General features: G+C 42.0%; 2 protein-coding genes and 1 pseudogene across 5 annotated transcripts in view; 1 reads left to right on the plus strand and 2 right to left on the minus strand.

Annotated features, from left to right (window-relative positions):
* The window catches only part of LOC129631722 (zinc finger protein 432-like), a 58,180-nt gene that overhangs the window by 653 nt on the left and 38,143 nt on the right, over positions 1-19,384 (plus strand). For all 4 annotated transcript variants that reach the window (XM_055552932.1, XM_055552933.1, XM_055552934.1 and 1 more), the window contains exon 2: positions 1,714-1,772. The gene's annotated coding sequence lies outside the window, so the exon portion shown is untranslated. The remainder of the gene's footprint in view (positions 1-1,713; positions 1,773-19,384) is intronic.
* On the minus strand, positions 4,270-10,886 carry LOC129630708 (zinc finger protein 649-like; annotated as a pseudogene).
* Positions 14,523-15,538, minus strand: LOC129631753 (zinc finger protein 182-like). Its single transcript, XM_055552987.1, has one exon. It carries the CDS (start codon positions 15,517-15,519, stop codon positions 14,632-14,634), a length of 888 nt encoding a protein of 295 aa, XP_055408962.1. The 5' UTR covers positions 15,520-15,538; the 3' UTR covers positions 14,523-14,631.

Here is a 19,384-nt window from a genome sequence, read left to right on the forward strand (position 1 = left end):
GAGTGGGTAAAACGGCGGGATTATACAGCTCTTGTTATGACCGGTGTGGAGGGAAATGGGAAACACTTTTGATCAGGGGCAAAGCCAGAGGAGAAGCATGGTTCTCCCTTCGACAGTGGGGTGAGCCAAAGATGGGGTAAGGTTTTACTTGCACAAAGGTGAGAAATACTTGAATCAAAAGCTCTGAGGGAAGTGATTCTGTTGAGTATTGTGACGCAACTGATGAAGCACCGCTCCCTAAGTCAGGAAGGTCAGAAAAGGAAATGGCAACCCCCTCCAGTATTCTTGCCTGTGAAATCCCATGGACAGAGAGGCTCCTGGAGGGCTATACAGTCCATGGGGTCGCAAAAGAGTCGGACACGATGTAGCGACTAAACAACAACCCTTTAATTATAGAACTTGGTTCAGAGAACGTTCAAGCTAAAGGGGTTATTTATTTATTGACCCAGCAGATGTTTATAAAATGCATCCTCTGTGGCAAACAGGGATCTGGGTGCTGGAAATACAAAAGGTATAAATGCAGGAAAGATAACATGGTTTCATTGAGCTGTACATTCTGTTACTGACCAGGGTCTTGGATTCTAGCCAATAGAAATTGGTAAGAGGCCAGATAAATTCAGGCAATGCTTTATTGGGCCTGGTGCTGTAGCAGGAGGAAGTGAAAACAAGTAACAGGTACCCTTGCTTGCTACGGGGCAGGTGGTGAACTGGTCCATTAAATGGTGTGAGGGTAGGGCAGGTCCAGGGGAGGGGTGGCTTGGGTGGTCTGCCCATTCCTTTTAGGGCTGTTTGCAGGGAACACACATAGGATCCTGCTTTTGCTCACAGTACCTCAGAAGTAGCAGTTGGGTTTGGGTCTTTGTGTATCTTGTTCATAATTTGCTCCTATTGCCTATGCCAGGCAGTTATTTTTAGTCCCTTATAGTTCCTCTGTATTCTGGATGGGCTGTTTGTCTAGGGGCAGGCACTGCAGTGAAGTGTCCTGGGTCCCAGCCTGTCTCAGTACTGGTGTGCAGAATGTAAAAGGAAAGTTGTTGGTTTGTCTTCCTCATTATAGCAAGAGTTTTGATTCCCACCTACAATGTGATCTACAGCGCCTGGAGGGCAGAGCAGTGAACCAAAGACATTAGCCTAAGATTTAATGGAATTTGTTTTTCTAGCTTTTGGACTTGCTTGGGACCAGTCACTCTTTTTTCCTTATGATTTATCTGTCTTATAATGGAAGTATGTATCATACCTCTGTCCCACCATTGTATTTTTGAAGAAAATAACTTACCTGGTTTCACGGGTCCAAAGATGGAGAGGAATTTTCCTCAGGGTGAATTGTACATCAGGTCTCACCTATATTTGGCTCAGATGAGACTTTGGATAAAGACTTTTTTTTTTTTTTTTAAGGTATTTGTTTTTGGCTGTGTTGGGTCTTCCTTGTTGGGCAGGGGCTTTATCTAGTTGCAGTATGTGGGCTCAGTAGTTGTGGTGCACAGGCTTAGTTGCCATAGGCATGTGGAATCTTCTGGACCAAGGGTCAAACCCATTTCCCTTGCATTGGCAGGTAGATTCTTAACCACTGAACCACCAGGGAAGTCCTGGATTAGAGTTAATCCAGGGGGCTATTGGGATGAAATGTATGTATTTTGCATGCAAGAGGGGCGTGATTGGAGGGGACAGGGCCAGTGGTGGAATTTTAAGGACTGAATGTTTGTGTCCCATCAGATTCACATGCTGAAGCCCTGAAACCCACTGTGGCTCTATTTGGAGATGGGACTCCTACGGTAAGTAATTCAGGTTAAATGAAGTTGTAAGGGTGGGGCTGTACTCCAGTTGTATCTGCTGGAACCTTGACTTTGGACTTCTAGTCTCTGGAACTATGAGAATATTAATTTCTGTTTAAGCCACCTATGCTGGTATTTCAGTATGGCCACCAGAGCAGTGTAATACAGGAATGTTTATGTATGACCTAAGATCTTCATATATTTCACATTAAAACCCTTAAGAAAACAATTGAGATGTTCACTCCAAGTGAGTCTTAAGTTTTCACATCATGTGTTAGTTTTTTTTTTTTTTTTTTTCATGTGTTAGTTTTTAAAGAACATTTACAATGCCATTAAGATACCTCATCTACTTACATGCCTCTACTGCTAGCTTCTCCCTAAGGGACCTGACATCATGCCCTTCCTCAAACCCAGTTTTCCAGCAGTAGACTTGGCCTGAACCTTATGCCAGTCACTACTGACATTACCCCTGGCTACAGCTCAATGATTATAGAGATTCGGAAAACATTTGCCAGATTGGTTAAAGGCCTGTAGTATTCCAGTCTAGAACCAGATTCGGCCCACTCTTGCAGGGCTCCTCGACTCATTCCCAATCTGATTCAGTCTCTCCAGCTCAGTGGAGAATGAGGTAACAGGCCAAAGTTGATTCTACAAAATCTACTTCTCTCTTCCTCATATGACTCCCAAACATGTTAGATTCAAGAGTGCCTGAGTTAGGAGGAAATGGAACCACCCACCTTTCTTCCTGGTATCGGTTTCCATCCCATCAGTGAGGCAAAAGATAGGGTTAGGGAACTATGTCCAGAAGGAAGAATGCAGCTGAGTTAACCAGTGTAGACTTTCATATTCCCAGGATTCTGAGAATAATCTGGATAACCAGAGAAGGGGAGAGCTAGGAGAGAAGCAATCTTAATTTGTGTTCAGATTGCCCATCTTTTCATGTTTTAAGGAAAAAAAAAAAAAACAAGGTCTGTGTTGCAATGTATTTTATTATGTAATTTATAGGTTTAAATTACTAATTGTTTTTGGGCTTTCAGTTCACTTTGCAAACCATTTCACTACCTTTTCAAGTCTAGAAAATCTTAAAAACTACATTTGCCGCTAAGTCGCTTCAGTTGGGTCCGACTCTGTGCGACCCATAGACGGCAGCCCACCAGGCTCCCCTGCCCCTGGGATTCTCCAGGCAAGAACACTGGAGTGGGTTGCCATTTCCTTCTCCAATGCATGAAAGTGAAAAGTGAAAGTGAAATCGCTCAGTTGTATCCGACTCTTAGCGACCCCATGGACTGCAGCCCACCAGGCTCCTCTGTCCATGGGATTTTCCAGGCAAAAGTACTGGAGTGGGGTGCCATTGCCTTCTCCAAAAAAACTACGTTTAAGGTGACCTTTATTGTATAATGCTTGGTCTTATTTATCAGTTGAAGTTAAGCTCATTCAAGGACATTAAGTTGCATTTATGACCTTAATATTCATTTTTCTTATTAGAAAACCCAATTTTCTGAAATAATATTTAAATAAATTTAGAGTCAAAGAAATGTAGCAGCTAATTATCATATACTGGGTGGGCGTTGAAGATAATTTTTTTTCAGTTGGGAGAAATGAATGTATAAGAAATGAATATAACCAGTGATGTGAGGTAGATTATCTCCTTAAAATTATGGAAACATAAGCATAGTAACCAGGCTTCCCTGGTTGCTCAGACAGGAAAGAATCTGCCAGCAATACAGGAGACCCTAGTTCGATCCCTGGGTCAAACCCCTGGCAAATGGAATGGCAACCTACTCCAGTATTCTTGTCTTGAGAATTCCATGGACAGAGGAGCTTGGCAGGTACAGTCCATGGGGTCACAAAGAGTCAGACATGACTGAGTGACTAACATTTTCACTTTTAAGCATAGTACCTAAGAATATGGTTCCAGGTTTCCTGTCCAAAAATATGTATCAGGTATATTATGTAATGCATTAAAGTGGGAAATGGTACATAAAGCTCTCAAATACCCCTCATTTTCACAGGCTTTGCATCACAAGAACTAATTAAGATACTCGTCAAGTAGTATGTTCACAGTGTTTTGTGTATGATTTCACCAGCTGATGGATGAGGCAGAATGTACCACTGAAAACCTTGCCACATTCACTGCCTTCCAACAGTTTCTCTCGAGTATGTAATACCTACTGGGGGCAAGGGTTTTACCACTCTCATATTTTTTACCCACTATAAGCTTACCTATGACCAATGGTAATCACTGATGACAGGGTATTTCTTCCAAAACACAGCTTTTCTAACTTCTGCATTCACAGGTTTCCTGTTTACATATAACCATGCAAGCAGCTATACATTATGGCCCAAGGCTTTTCCATATAGAATGTACCAGTTTTTTTCCTATATATTTTTCATGACATAAAATAAGATGTAATTGACCACTGAAGGCATAACCACATTCATAGCATCCATAAACCTTTCTCTCCTGCACAAACTCTCTGTTATCTCCTGAGGGTGATCATCTGGCAGCTGGCTGTTCCATCGGGACTACATTCCTACCTGCTAGGAGTTCACTGATGAGTAATGATGTCTGAGGGGTCACAGAAGGCATCTGCACAGTCACTATATTAACAGAGTTTTTCCCCTGCAAGAGTTCACTAGTATCTAAGAAGCCGTGACCCTTTGTGAAAGAGTATTCCACCTTCACAGAATCTACTTATTTCTCTCTCGTGTGTGTCCTCTTGTGTTTAACCAGACATGTGGGAGAAAGCTCTCCCACACTCGTTGCATCCATAGGGCCTCTCTCCCATGTGAGTTCTTTGATGGACAATGAGCATTGTCTTTGTGGTGAAGGCTTTCCTACAGTCGCTGCACACATAAGGTTTCTCTCTTATATGAATTCTCTGAGGTTTAATGAGTCCTGATTTCTGCAAACAAGATTTTTCATGGTCAGCACATACAAAGGAAGTCTTTCCCGTATGGTATCACTGATGTGCTATGAGGCATGCCTTCTGACTGAAGGCCTTACCACATTCAGTGCATCCATAGGGTTTCTCTCCAGTGTGAGTTAGTTGATGTATGAGGAGATTGCCCTTCTGTGTGAAACCTTTCCCACACTCACTGCATATATAAGATTTCTCTCCTGTCTGAATTTTCTGATCCAGAAAGAGCTGTGCTTTTCTGGAGAAAGCTTTTCCACACTCACTGCATACATGGGGTTTTTCTCCTGTTTTGTTTTGTTGGTGTATAGTGAGCTCTGCCTTCCTAAAGAAGGCTTTTCCACATTCAGTACATTTGTAGGCTTTCTCTCCTGTATGAGTTCTCTGGTGCTCAGTTAGCTTGAACTTTCTGTAGAATGCTTTTCCACATATACTGCATACATGGGGTTTATTTCCCGTATGCATCTTCTGATGTTCAGTAAGCTAAAATTCCCTGAGGAAGGCTCTTCCACACTCACAACACTCATGGGGTTTCTCTCCTTTGTAAGTTCGCTGATGTTCAGTGAGCTTGAACTTCTTGAAGAAGGTTTTCCCACACAGACTACATCCATGGGGTTTCTTTCCTGTGTGAGAATTATTTTATGTTCACTGAGCTGAGACTTCTTGAGGAAGGCTTTCCCATATTCAGTACATTCATGGGTGTTCTCTGTTTTGTGTATTTCCTGATGTTCAATTTCAGTATGAGTTTGTTCATGATGAGCATGGAGCAAGGATCTCCCATCCCCATTAAACTCAGCAGGCTCCTTTTTGTTGCAGCTTTTTTTCTGGTTAGTTACATCTAGATATGATTTCAGAGTTTTCCTGTGTAAATCAAATACATCATAATTTGGCCTTAAAGGAAAACAACGTCTGCTCTGATGAATAATATTCCCAAATGCATTCTGTTCATGACACTTAAGCATATTTTGGTTTTGCCAGTGCAACTGCACATGATCATCCACTTCCTTAATGTCTAGGAAAGATAACAATGAACACTTTATGAGCATCAGATGGAATAAAACTATTTCAAAAATACCTTGGGGTGAGCTGGCTTTTTAATGAAAAACCCAAGATATCAAATAGAAAAGAAATTCCAAGCATAAAATTACCTTATCTTTAAAAAACTTCTCAAAATTATAGTTAAATATATATAAAATAAATTTTACTGTTTTAATGGTTTTGGCAGGGCTGGGCCATGCAAGATCTTAGTTCCCTGACGAGGGATTGAACCCATGCTCCCTGCAGTGGAAGCAGAGTCCTACTACTCGACCACCAGGGAAGTCCCTTAACCATTTTTAAATGTACAGTTCTGTGATATTAAGTATAATCACAATGTTGTACAACCATCAGCACCTTTCATCGCTAGTTTTTTGTTTTGTTTTTCCATCTTCTCCAACTGAAAAACTCTGCATCCGTTAAGCACTAACTCCAATCTCTTGGAAATGGTTAAAAACACGATAATATAAAACACCAAACAACCCAAAAGATGTCAGCCATCAGTGTAAAATAGAGTAAATTCACAATGAATAAATATAGATTTGTTTGCTTTATAAATAAGGCCCTGGGGACAGTTAAATACCATCACTGTTAGCATCACCTCACAGAGACTGGAGGGACACCCAATTTCAAAATGGTGAAAGACATTCATTCAACACATCCTTATTAAATGGCTAATCCACAAACCAGACATGGTGCTGGTATTGGAGAAACACAAAAAAATTCTTTACTTAAATTGAAGCCATATTCTGCAGGTGGAAAGGAAACAATAAACAAGATAAGGAATAAAGTAGGCAGTTCAAACATGACAATGGTTTGAAGAAGCAAAGGAAGTAATGAGACATAGAAGAAATGAGGATTTATTTGGAAGGAAGGATAAGACTCACTAATGAGATTTTATGATTTTGTTTAGGCTCCCTAGCCTAACAAACAGAATGAGAAATTTTAGAAAGATCTTCTCTAATGAAACAAAGAATAGGAACAGCAAAGGTATTAAATGCAGGAGCACAGAGGGTAAAGAGGGGCTTCCCAGGTGGTGCTTGTGGTAAAGAACCTGCCTGCCAATGCCGGAGATGTGGGAGATGCAGGTTTGATCCCTGGGCCAGGAGGATCCCCTGGAGAATGAAATGGCACCCCCTTCCAGTATTCTTGCCTGGAGAATCTCATGGACAGAAGGGGCTGGCAGGCCACAGTCCATAGGGTTGCAAAGAGCTGGAAATGACACGTGCATACACACAGAAGGTAAAGAAGATTCAAGGTAATGTCAGGATTTAAGATGTACAGAAGTACAACAGAATCTCAATTTCAGAAAGGATGTTGGAAAGGGATTTTCTTGGAGGGAAGATGGTTCTGGTGTCTCACACAAAAAGTGTGAACTTACTGGGAGTTGCCATAGAGATAGGTAAACTATATGGTAGCAGCAGGTGTATTAGACATTGTTAGGGGACATGGGCCAGAGAACAAGGGCTTAACACATTTAAATAAATAAGGTTTTATAGTCTATGAGAGCAGAGGATGACAACAGAACCTTTGAAGTAGCTCAGAGTGGGAAAAAAGAAAAACAAACATAAATACATATTAAGAGACCATGTCACCACGAGAATAAAGGCTTCCAAGGTGTGGCTGGATGTCATAAGGGGAAATACTTTCCAATGGGGCAGGAACGTGTGTATGCATCAGAAGATAATGATGAATTCAAAGTTTCCTCTTAGAAGCAAGACACAGAAGGAGGAGTTTCATATCAAGAGACATGAAAGAAACATAAAATCATACTCTGACAAATGATGAAGTATGGGAAGATTTGAAAATCCAAGGAAGACTGTGGGGTGTGGCAGGGAGGAATGTTGACATCTAAGGAGAAATAAATGGATTCTTTCCAAGAAGAGATAAAGGGGTATATTTTCCTTTAAATTCCCACCCAGAAAAAGAGCTCTCAAATGGAGAGAGGGATACATGGAGCCTGTTTCTGTGTCCTCTGCACCCCTCCCCACTGGGATGCCTTCTCTAAGGAACTGAAAGGTGATTTCTTCAGCCTTGCCCATCTTGCTGCTTCTCTCTCACCTACCTGGATGGGGTTGACCAGGAACTTCATCGTCTAAGGTCCATGGTGGTTCTTCTCATTCCAACTTGGAGAGTACATCAGGTTTGCTAACTTGATACCCTGTTCATGGGAAATGCCAGAAGACTCAGGTTCATCAGATGTCACCAGGGATCAGTGATGCTGAGAACAGTATGCTTTTTAGGGACTACACAATTTGTATGTTTGTAAATTAAAGGCTTTTCTCTAAAATGAAAAGAGAGTATACCTTCTCATCTGGGACAAGAGATGAGACCGAAAATCTACCACTTCAGAGCATGACAGGCACAACAAAGCCTTCAGAAGCTGAAGAAAGAAAAGGCACTGTCCTCACCCACAGACACCAGGTTGCTATAGTCCTCTAGCATCACGTCCTGGTACAAGGCCTTCTGAGCAGGGGCCAGGAGCTGCCACTCCTCCCACGTGACATCCACGGCCACATCCTCCAGTGTCAGCGGTCCCTGTAACAACACAGTCCCTTGTAATATGAGTGTTTCTCTTATTACTAAAATGGAGGGTGTGAAATAATAGAGGTTTCTATCCCTGGTTGTTGGCTTAGAGATCCTAAAACCCTTGTAGTCTCCTAAGTGGTAAAAGCACTAGGAACATCTTTTGTTCTAATATTTGGTCTTCAGCTTCAACCCTAATCTGACACTGACAACTCAGAGTTAGCATCAGGCTCCACAGGCTAAAGGGCTCAGTATCACAAGAGTGCCTTCAGTTCAGACACCAGTCCAAAGTCCCAGGTTCCCCTGCATTTGTGTCCAGCTTGGCTACAACTCAGGGGTTCCCGTACTTTCCCTGCTAAGGTTAGATAAATTGCTAGAACAACTGACAAAACTGAGGACAATGTTATGCTTACCTTTATAGTTTATTACCAAGGATATAGGGCTTCTTCCTGTGTGTGGCTCAGTGGGTAAAGAATCCGCCCGCAATGTGGGAGACCTGGGTTCAATCCCTGGGTTGGTAAGGTCCCCTGGAAAAGGGAAAGGCTACCCACTCCAGTATTCTGGCCTGGAGAATTCCATGAACTGTATGGTTCATGGGGTTGCAAAGAGTCAGACACGACTGAGCGACTTTCACTTTCATCAAGGATATTAATGAACACCCACATGAAAAGGTAAAGAGAGTCAAGTGTAAAAAGGTCCTGAGTGCAAGGGCCTCTTTCCCCATCCCAGAGTTGGGATGAGTCACCCTCCCAGCACGGGGATCAGCCTGCCTCCTTGGAAGTTCTCTGAACCCCATTGGGGTTTTTATGGTGGTTCTATTACACAGGAATGATTGATTAAACCCCTGCCTACTAGTGACAGAGTTCAATCTCCAGTTCCTTTCCTGTCTACTGAAATCAGAGGGTAGAGCCCAACATTCCAGTCAAGGCTTGGTCTTTCTGGGATCAGCTCCTGTCTTAAAGTTGTCTAGGGACCTGTCCTGAGTCACCTCATTAGCATACACTCACAGATAGTTCAGAGGGGCTTGTTATGAATAAAAAAAGGATACTCCTGTATTTCTCAGGAAACTGCAGATGTTTTAGGAACTCTGTCCCAAGAGCCAGCGTCAAAGACCAAGTACATACAAAGACCAAGTATGTGACAATAAGTCATTTGTGTAATTAAAGACAATACAGGGGCTTCCCTGATGGCTCAAGAGGTCAAGAATCCGCCTGCAATGCAGGAGACACAGGTTGTTGACCACAAGTTCATGAGCCAGATACAGAGTGAGGCCAGACAAACCAAAATGTTGCAATTTGGAGCAGAGAGAGGTTTACTGCAGGGCCAAGGAAGGAGAAGGTTGGCTTGTGCTAAAAAAAAACCTGAACTCCCTGATGGTTTTCAGGGAAGAGTATTTGTTTCTTTTGAGTTTTTTAAATATTTATTTGGGTGCATGAGATCTTAGTTGAGGCACGTGGGATCTTCATTGCAGCATGGGAGCTTAGTCACCACACTTAGTTGAAGCACGTGGGCTCTTAGTTCCCTGACCAGGGATCGAAACTGCATCCCCCGTGTTGGAAGGCAGACTCTTAACCACTGGACCACCAGTGAAGTCCCTGTTTGTTTTTAATTAATTAATTTTTGGCTGCATTGGGCCCTTGTTGCTGTGTGCTGGCTTTCTCTAGTGGCAGAGTCGGGGCAGTTCTTCACTGCAGTGCATGGGCTTCTCATTATGGTAGCTTCTCTTGTTGCAGAGCAACAGCTCTAGGCGCAAGGGCTTCAGTAGTTGAAGTTTGCCAGCTCAGTGGTTGTGGCCCACAGGTATGTGGAGATCCTCCCAGACCAAGGATTGTCCCCTGCATTGGCAGGAGGATTCTTATCCACTAGACCACCAGGGAAATCTGGGGGAAGAGTTTTTAAAGGCAAAATTTGGGGTGGGGGCTACAGGATATGTGACTTGCTTCTGTTTGGTTGGTGGTGAGGTAATGGATAGTGTTCCAGGAATGTTGTGCTCAGCCAAAAGCTGAAAGGTATATTGTTATGTGTATCCTTGGAGGAAGAACCAGGACCCTGCTTTATTGCTGCAATATTATTTCTTGACTGCTTTTCCTTTGTTACTGAGTTCCCTTACTTCCTTAATTAGAAAAACTATTTGAATCTGCCCTTTTGAACTCCTGGAAAGTCAAGGAGCCCAAAGCCTTTTTTCCTATGAACAGGAAGCCCCACAGGATTCTGGTAGGTCTCAAAATACACACAACCATTCTTTCTGGGACAACATCATTAAGGCCTTAGCACCTCTGCTTTCATCTAAGATTATTGGGAGACAATTCTGGGGCATCTTTGTGCTGTTTTGTCACTTTTTAATGTCCAGCCAAAAATGTCCGGCCACCTGATGTGAAGAGCTGACTCACTTGAAAAGACCCTGATGTTGGGGAAGATTTAAGGCAGGAGAAGGGGATGACAGAGGATGAGATGGTTGGATGGCATCACTGACTCAATGGACATGAGTTTGGGTAAACTCCGGGAGTTGGTGATGGACAGGGAAGCCTGGCATGCTGCAGTTCATGGGGTCGCAAAGAGTCAGACACGACTGAGCGACTGAACTGAACTAATGTACGTCCCCTTCTCTCTGTTCACCCCTCACCCTATCGTGCATCTTAGTCCAAGCTTCTTCCAGCTGTAGCAGCAGTGGGCTATGGTTACAGGAGAAGGGAGGAGCAAGAGAATGGTCACATCCCAGGTCTCAGGAGAGTGAGCCATAGTAAAGTGAAAGTGAGTTTATTCAGAGAAATACACATGCCCTAGGCAAGTGAGAGCAGCCTAGGGGTAGAGGGTTGTTAGTTTTTATGGGTTGAATAATTTTATAGGCTAACAAGTGGGAGGATTATTTAAACTATTTGTGGGGAAAAGCAGTTTTCAGGAATTGGGCCACCACCCACTTTTTGATCTTTTAAAATGGTCAACCTTGAAACTGTCCTGGCACTGGTGGGTGTGTTATTTAGCATATTAATGTACTACTGCTGCTGCTAAGTCGCTTCAGTCGTGTCCGACTCTGTGCGACCCCATAGACGGCAGCCCACCAGGCTCCCCCGTCCCTGGGATTCTCCAGGCAAGAACACTGGAGTGGGTTGCCATTTCCTTCTCCACCATGAAAGTGAAAAGTGAAAGTGAAGTCGCTCAGTCATGTCCAACTCTTCGAGACCCCATGGACTGCAGCCTACCAGGCTCCTCCGCCCATGAGATTTTCCAGGCAAGAGTACTGGAGTGGGGTGCCATCGCCTTCTCCGTTAATGTACTACAATGAGTGTATAATGAGGCTCAAGATCTATGGGAAGTCGTATAGGCTAGTCAAAGCCTTGTAGGTTCTAACCAGTTTGTCATATCTTCAATGGCTGTGTCATTCTTGTAATGACTGTGCCCTGCCCCCTTCCATCCTGTCATACTTTGGCAGAGACAAATCAAGTGTTCCTTACAAATTTTTAGGATACTGTACGTCAGTCAGCTGTCACTTTACAGATATGTCCCCCAAAACTATTAAAACTATCCTATCCAGCAGGAATTGCTATAATTTTTCACATAAAAGAAGTAATATCTGAGAATTGGCTGTCCAAAAATGGGCCTGCTTTCAGTTAAAAATGCAGTTTAGTGTCTTTTCATGTTAATTGGGTATTCAGAATCATCTCTTCTATGGATATTTACCTACTGATTTTTACTCTGTTATTTTCTTATTGATCTGTTGACTGGAAAACACACAAAATAACAGTTGTAAGTTTTATTCAGGTTCTTGCTAAGGACCACAGCCACCCAGTTAGTGTAAGTATATGGGTTAGGGAGATTTCTCTGAGAAAGAGAACCAGGCATGGCTTTCTTGACATATGAGAGAACCCATTTTAGCCTAAGCCGTTTTGTCATCTAAGCCTGGCCATAATTCTTGCCCTTGAACAGTCTCCGTAATCAATGATGTTAAGGGGACAATGGGGCTTCCCAGGTAACGCAGTGGTAAAGAATCCACCTGCCAATGCAGGAGCCATAGGAGACATGGGTTTGATCCCTGAGTCAGGAAGATCCCCTGGAGAAGGGAATGGCAGCCCACTCCAGTATTCTTGCCTGGAGAATTTGATGTAGACTGGTGGGCTAGAGTCCATGGGGTCGCAAAGAATTGGACACCACTATGCAGCTAAACTTTCACTTCACTAGGTGAAGGACCAAATTGATAATCTTGACCCTCTGACTTCTACTAAAGCTGGACACTCAACTTTTGCTCAATTTTATGCTAAATTCTCTGCTCAAGCCCCTTCATGAATGTGCATGTGCCCTTAGCTTAAAACTTCTTCACTTTTGCAGTTCCCAGGAGCCAATGCTTTGGGAAAAATCCCTGGGTGTTCTTACCTGCTGCAAGTAATAAATCCTTCCTTCTTCCATTCTTTGGCTTGGGTGTGCCTACTGGCTTGAGACCCACCAAGAGGTGAACCCAGTTTTGGGATGACATTAGCTCTGAGGAAATTGCCCCAAAAAGGTAAGGGAGAAGCCCGTTTATATATGCTTTCTGGATAGGAAATACATGCAGTTAGGCATACATCTTGGTAAAAGATTTACTGCTAATCATAAAGGAAAAAAAAAATGTCTCAAGTTAATCTTTTTAAGGTTTATCTCTGTATGGGAAGATGCTAGAATCCAGTGTCACTAAAAGTCTTCCTGAGATATACATCTAACGATCTGTGAGCCCTGCCTGCCTGTTCACTTGCATTCTAAGCACAGAATGCCTGTTGTTTTACCATTTAAATTCCTCTCAGTGCACTGTCAGCAACTGCAGTGGGTCACAACTTACCCCCTGTCAAAACTAGATGGTGAGCAACCCTCTTTGTCTTAATGATCCCAATTTTTCTGCACCCACAGATTCATAAGAGTTCTTTATACACTCTAAGTTTTCATCTTTTTCAGTTAAGTGTTGAGATATAGTCTCCCAGTCTGTGGATTGTTCTTTGAGGTTTGTGTTTTATTTTAATGTAAAATGTGCTTCAAAAGGAAACCAGAGTCAAGCTCCTTGTAACTTAAGAGTTTAATTCCCATTTAATAAAAAAAAAAAAAAAATGAGATTTTGTATTACATTCTAGAAAGGGATTAATAAAAACATCTGTAAAGTTTGGTTTATACTCTTTCAAAAGGAAGTGCATCTTGTGCTGTATGGGGGAAATATTTTATTTGTCCTTAGGAACAAACCACACATCCAATCAGGCAATACCAGGACTCAAGCTAATATTTAATTTTATCTTCTGATACCAGGGACTTTATCTCAAACTGTTCAGAATTCAAAGGGGGTATATAAAACCTATGAATAGTCATCATCTTCAAACCCTAAATATCTGGCTGGTTTAGAAGAAAGACTATTATAAAGATGATGATTTCTACTGTATTTCATCCAATCTAAGGTACCTTTGGTTGTATGATACACTAATATTTTATGTGCCCAGTTCTCCATTTAAATATGTCAAGCAATCAACTGTGTGCTGCATTTTCACTTAAGCGTTATTAATACACAGGACAATTTTTCCATCTTTGGATCAATGAAAACAAAAGTTTTACTCAAGAAAGACTCAGAAATTTCCAGGCCCACTTACTAATAAAGCATACAGTTGGGGCATGGTAGAGGTGGCAAGATATTGAGTCATAAGATTCTTTTACTAAAATAATGAGTTCAGTTATAATTCATGTAGCATTATGATGATACAAAGACTCAGTGCAGATATTCTGTGGTAAAATTTTATGACATTTAAGCACATGAACTAGGGAGTCACAATCGTTAATGCTCACATACACAATTCCCAAATACAAAAATCATGGTATTAAAATAGGTACAGAACACTTAGGTATTTTCACATGGTTCTGCTATAATTTTTGCTTTGTTTTCTAACTACTGTATTTATTTACATATTTAATAATTTCTGTAATGCTGTGTATTATGTCAAAATTACAGGAAATGAATTCCCTCATAAATGATACCATGAAAGCATGACTTTCCCCCTAAATGTCAATTCTCTGTAGCTGAATTTCATACTGACAACATCCCCACCATTAATACATACACAGAAGTTCCTATTTGTTCCCTCTAGCCTACATTCAATTGACATTTATTGGGAAAGATATTTCCTCCTGTCTGGCATTCTATGTAGTACCATTGTCTGATAAAGGTAACATGGTATGAATCTGGAAAGTGTCCAAATCTGCTTCAGTCTTAAGGTTTCACTCCTATGTAAACTCTGGAGTGTAATGAGCTATTTCCTTTCAATGACAACTTTTGGATATTAACTTTCTTCATGACTTCTCGATGAGTTTTCTGATGTAAAATGAGGCTAAATTTGTGGGAGAAAGTTTTCCAGCACTCACTGCATCTGTAATGTTTCTCACCTGTGTGAGTTCTTTGAGGTATAATACGATGTGACTTCTGGGCAAAAGATTTGACACTCATGGCATTCATGGGGTTTTTCTCCCATATGTGTTTTCTGATGTAAAACAATGCTAAACTTCATAGGGAAAGTTTTCCCACATTCACTGCATCCATAGGGTTTCTCTCCTGTATGGATTCTCTGATGAATGATGAGGCTAAACTTGTGGGATAAAGTTTTCCCACATTCATGGCCTTGATAAAGCTTCTCTCCAGAGTGAATTCTCTGATGAATAAGGAGATACAACTTCCGGCTGAAGGCTTTATGGCATTCACTGCACTCGTAGGGTTTCTCTCCTGTGTGAGACCTCTGAAGAATAGTGAGATGTGACTTTTGGGTGAAAGCCTTCTGACACTGATGGCATTCGTGGGGTTTCTCACCCGTATGAGTTCTTTGGTATAGGATGAGACTAAATTTGATGGAGAATGTTTTTCCACATTCATTGCATCCATAGGGCTTCTCTCCTGTATGAGTTCTCCAGTGAGTGTTGAGGAGTGACTTTACGCTAAAGCCTTTTCCACACTCACTGCAATGATAAGGTTTCTCTCCTGTGTGAGTTCTCTGATGTCTGATGAGCTCAGATCTCTGGATGAAGGCTTTCTCACATTCACTGCATCCATAAGGTTTTTCCCCTGTATGTGTTTTTTGATGTAAAATGAGGCTAAACTTAAGGGGAAATGTCTTTCTGCATTCATGGCAACCATAGGGTTTCTCTCCTGTGTGAGATCTCTGATGAATAATGAGCTGTGACTTATTGCTGAAGCTTTTCTGACATTCATCACATCTGTAGGACTTCTTTTGATGTAATGTGACTTGTGACTCATCACTGAAGCCTTTCTGACACATGCGGCACTCAAACCATTTCTCTCCTGTGTGAGTTCTCTGGTGCTTATTAAGGCATGACTATCAGTAAAAGCTTTCCCACATTTGTTGCACTCATAGGGCTTCTCTCCTGTGTGGGTTCTCTGGTGTAAAATGAGATGGGACTTCCGGCTGAAAGCTTTCTGACGCCTGCTGCACCGGTAGGGTTTCTCTCTGGTGTGTGCTCTCTGATGCTTAATGAGGTCTGGCTTCTGGGAAGAGGCTTTCCCACAGTCAGTGCAGCTGCAGTGTCTCTCTGCCATTTGAGTTTTCCAGTGTTTAATAAGCTGTGACTTATGGCTGAAAGCTTTAATGCGTTCACTATATTTGTCGTATTTTTGTCTATTAAGAATTTTCTCATGCTTAGTATAAAGAAATAACTTGTCATATTGATTAAATCCCACTTCATTTCTTGTGTAGCTTTTATTCTGAGTAATACACTCTAGATTAGGTTTCAAGTATTTCCCAAGTATTTCAGGTATATGAGATACTTGTGCTAAAGAAACTTCAAGGTTTAAGCTCAGAGAAGATACTTTTACAAATGCATTATTTCTGTGGTGACTCTCCATAGTTTTCAGGTTGCCATGGTTTACTTCGTGCCAGTCTCTGTAATTATCAACTTGCCTGGTGTCTTCTAGAAACAGACCAGTGAATCCACAATGACCATGTAACAGAAGGAATAGAATCTCAGCAAAGGCCAAAGAGAAAAGAGGAAGGGAGACTGTGAGTATAAACCTAAAGTCTGTGACATTTGTAAGTAAAAAGGAGATTTAAAGATGAAAAGAAAAAAGGAATAAACTACAATCATCTTCCCAGGTGATGATAGAGGTAAAGAACTCACCTGCCAATGCAGGAGATGCAGGTTCGATCCTTGGGTCCGGGAGATCCCCTGGAGAAGGGCATGGCAACCAACTTCAGTATTCTTGCCTGGAGAATCCCATGGACAGAGGGGCCTGGCAGGCTACAGTCTATGGGGTCACAAAGAGTTGGACATGACTGAAGCAACTTAGCATGCATGCACGAGAGGCATGAGAGATACACAGAATGAGAAGAATGGAGAATTTATGTATGTTTGAATATTTAAGAAAAGAGAGCTATTAATATAAACATGGAGAATTTATGTATGCTTGAATATATAAGAAAAGAGAGCTATTAATATAAACATGGATTGAGGAGATGGAGACAAGGAGAAAGCAAGTACACTGAGGATAACAGAGAGAAAGATTAATTAGGAGAGCAAGTTCCAAGATGGACTAGAGAGGGATCTGATCAGAATATCTAAAATAAAGAAATGTGTGTGTGTGTGTGTGTGTGTTTTAAACCAGGCAAAAGAGACCTAATACAGGTTTCCCAGGTGGCTCAGTGGTGAAGAATCTACCTGCCAATGCAGGAGACCTAACATGGAGAGATTAAAATGTGAACTCACAGCACTTTCACTGCCAAGGGCCCAGGTTGGATCCCTGGTGGTCAGGGAACTAAGATTCCACAAGCCATGCTGCATGGCCAAGAAAAAGAGAAAAGGAGTCAATGTTCACGTTAGGTGGGAACTCAGGTCAGCTGTTCTGAGTCATATTGAGAGCTTAAAAATTTCAAGAAGATTTCTCCAGATATTTTTGAGGTGCCTCCCTCTTTCTGGCCAACAAAGATTGATACTTCCATTTATCCCATGGAGCTGGTTTTTCACTTACGAGGATGAGTCTGACTCTGGATTTTTTCCTGTTATCCATGGTGCTTCTTGTTGCAACTGGTAGAATGCATTTGCTTTGGTAATTCATACCCTCAGTTCAGTTCAGTTCAGTCGCTCAGTCGTGTCCGACTCTTTACGACCCCATGAATCGCAGCACGCCAGGCCTCCCTGTCCATCACCAACTCCTGGAGTTCACCCAGACTCATGTCCATCAAGTCAGTGATGCCATACAGCCATCTCATCCTCTGTCGTCCCCTTCTCCTCTTGCCCCCAATCCCTCCCAGCATCAGAGTCTTTTCCAGTGAGTCAACTCTTCGCATGAGGTGGCCAAAGTACTGGAGTTTCAGCTTTAGCATCATTCCTTCCAAAGAAATCCCAGGGCTGATCTCCTTCAGAACGGACTGGTTGGATCTCCTTCCAGTTCAAGGGACTCTAAGAGTCTTCTCCAACACCACAGTTCAAAAGCATCAATTCTTCGGTGCTCAGCCTTCTTCACAGTCCAACTCTCACATCCATACATGACCACAGGAAAAACCATAGCCTTGACTAGACGGACCTTTGTTGGCAAAGTAATGTCTCTGCTTTTGAATATGCTGTCTAGGTTGGTCATAACTTTCCTTCCAAGGAGTAAGCGTCTTTTAATTTCATGGCTGCAGTCACCATCTGCAGTGATTTTGGAGCCCCAACAAATAAAGTCTGACACTGTTTCCACTGTTTCCCCATCTATTTCCCATGAAGTAATGGGACCGGATGCCATGATCTTCGTTTTCTGAATGTTGAGCTTTAAGCCAACTTTTTCACTCTCCACTTTCACTTTCATCAAGAGGCTTTTGAGTTCCTCTTCACTTTCTGCTATAAGGGTGGTGTCATCTGCATATCTGAGGTTATTGATATTTCTCCCCGCAATCTTGATTCCAGCTTGTGCTTCTTCCAGTCCAGCGTTTCTCATGATGTACTCTGCATATAAGTTAAATAAGCAGGGTGACAATATACAGCCTTGATGTACTCCTTTTCCTATTTGGAACCAGTCTGTTGTTCCATGTCCAGTTCTAACTGTTGCTTCCTGACCTGCATACAAATTTCTCAAGAGGCAGATCAGGTGGTCTGGTATTCCCATCTCTTTCAGAATTGTCCACAGTTTCTTGTGATCCACACAGTCAAAGGCTTTGGCATAGTCAATAAAGCAGAAATAGATGTTTCTCTGGAACTCTCTTGCTTTTTCCATGATCCAGCAGATGTTGGCAATTTGATCTCTGGTTCCTCTGCCTTTTCTAAAACCAGCTTGAACATCAGGAAGTTCACAGTTCACATATTGCTGAAGCCTGGCTTGAAGAATTTTGAGCATTACTTTACTAGCGTGTGAGATGAGTGCAATTGTGCGGTAGTTTGAGCATTCTTTGGCATTGCCTTTCTTTGGGATTGGAATGAAAACTGACCTTTTCCAGTCCTGTGGCCACTGCTGAGTTTTCCAAAGTTGCTGGCATATTGAGTGCAGCACTTTCACAGCACATCATACCCTACTCAAGGGGAATTACAGAGGACCCACAGACCCAAATACAAGTCCTCTGTAGAATAAAGTTATATTTAAGGGGTTGAACAAATTGCAACTTGGCCAAGTAAAGGACTTGTGCTTTGGGAGTGGGAGAAGGAAACTAAGAGGCCAGAAAGTACTAAAATCTTTGATGTATGAAACTCAAGTCTAGAAAAGTAAGGCAGTTGTAAGACTCCACCCCTTTCGTCCCTGAAAAAGAAAAGGCAGTCCAGTGCCTACAGTACCCAGAATGCTCTTCTTACCCACTGATACTAAGTTGATAAAATTTTCCAGCATCACATCTTGATACAAGTTCTTCTGAAGGGGGTCCAGTAGCTGCCACTCCTCCTAGGTGAAAACCACAGCCACATCCTGGAATGACACCGAGCCCTGTAATAGAACATTCCTATTCATTCTAAAGGAATTATCATTGATTACTACTATGAAGATAAATAGGAATGTCTCAGAAGTTTTCCTGTAAGTTTTCCCATGATGAGCTATTTGACTGCTTTCTGTGTAACAAGTTTTGCATTTTACTTTGTAGGAAAAGCCAATTTTTTTTAAATTTAAAACTGAAGCAACTAGCATATGAGATGTGTTCTTACAAATCTTTGTTGGGAAAAGGAAACAAA

The sequence above is a fragment of the Bubalus kerabau genome, chromosome 17 (assembly GCF_029407905.1).
Source record: "Bubalus kerabau isolate K-KA32 ecotype Philippines breed swamp buffalo chromosome 17, PCC_UOA_SB_1v2, whole genome shotgun sequence".
Taxonomy (NCBI): domain Eukaryota; kingdom Metazoa; phylum Chordata; class Mammalia; order Artiodactyla; family Bovidae; genus Bubalus; species Bubalus kerabau.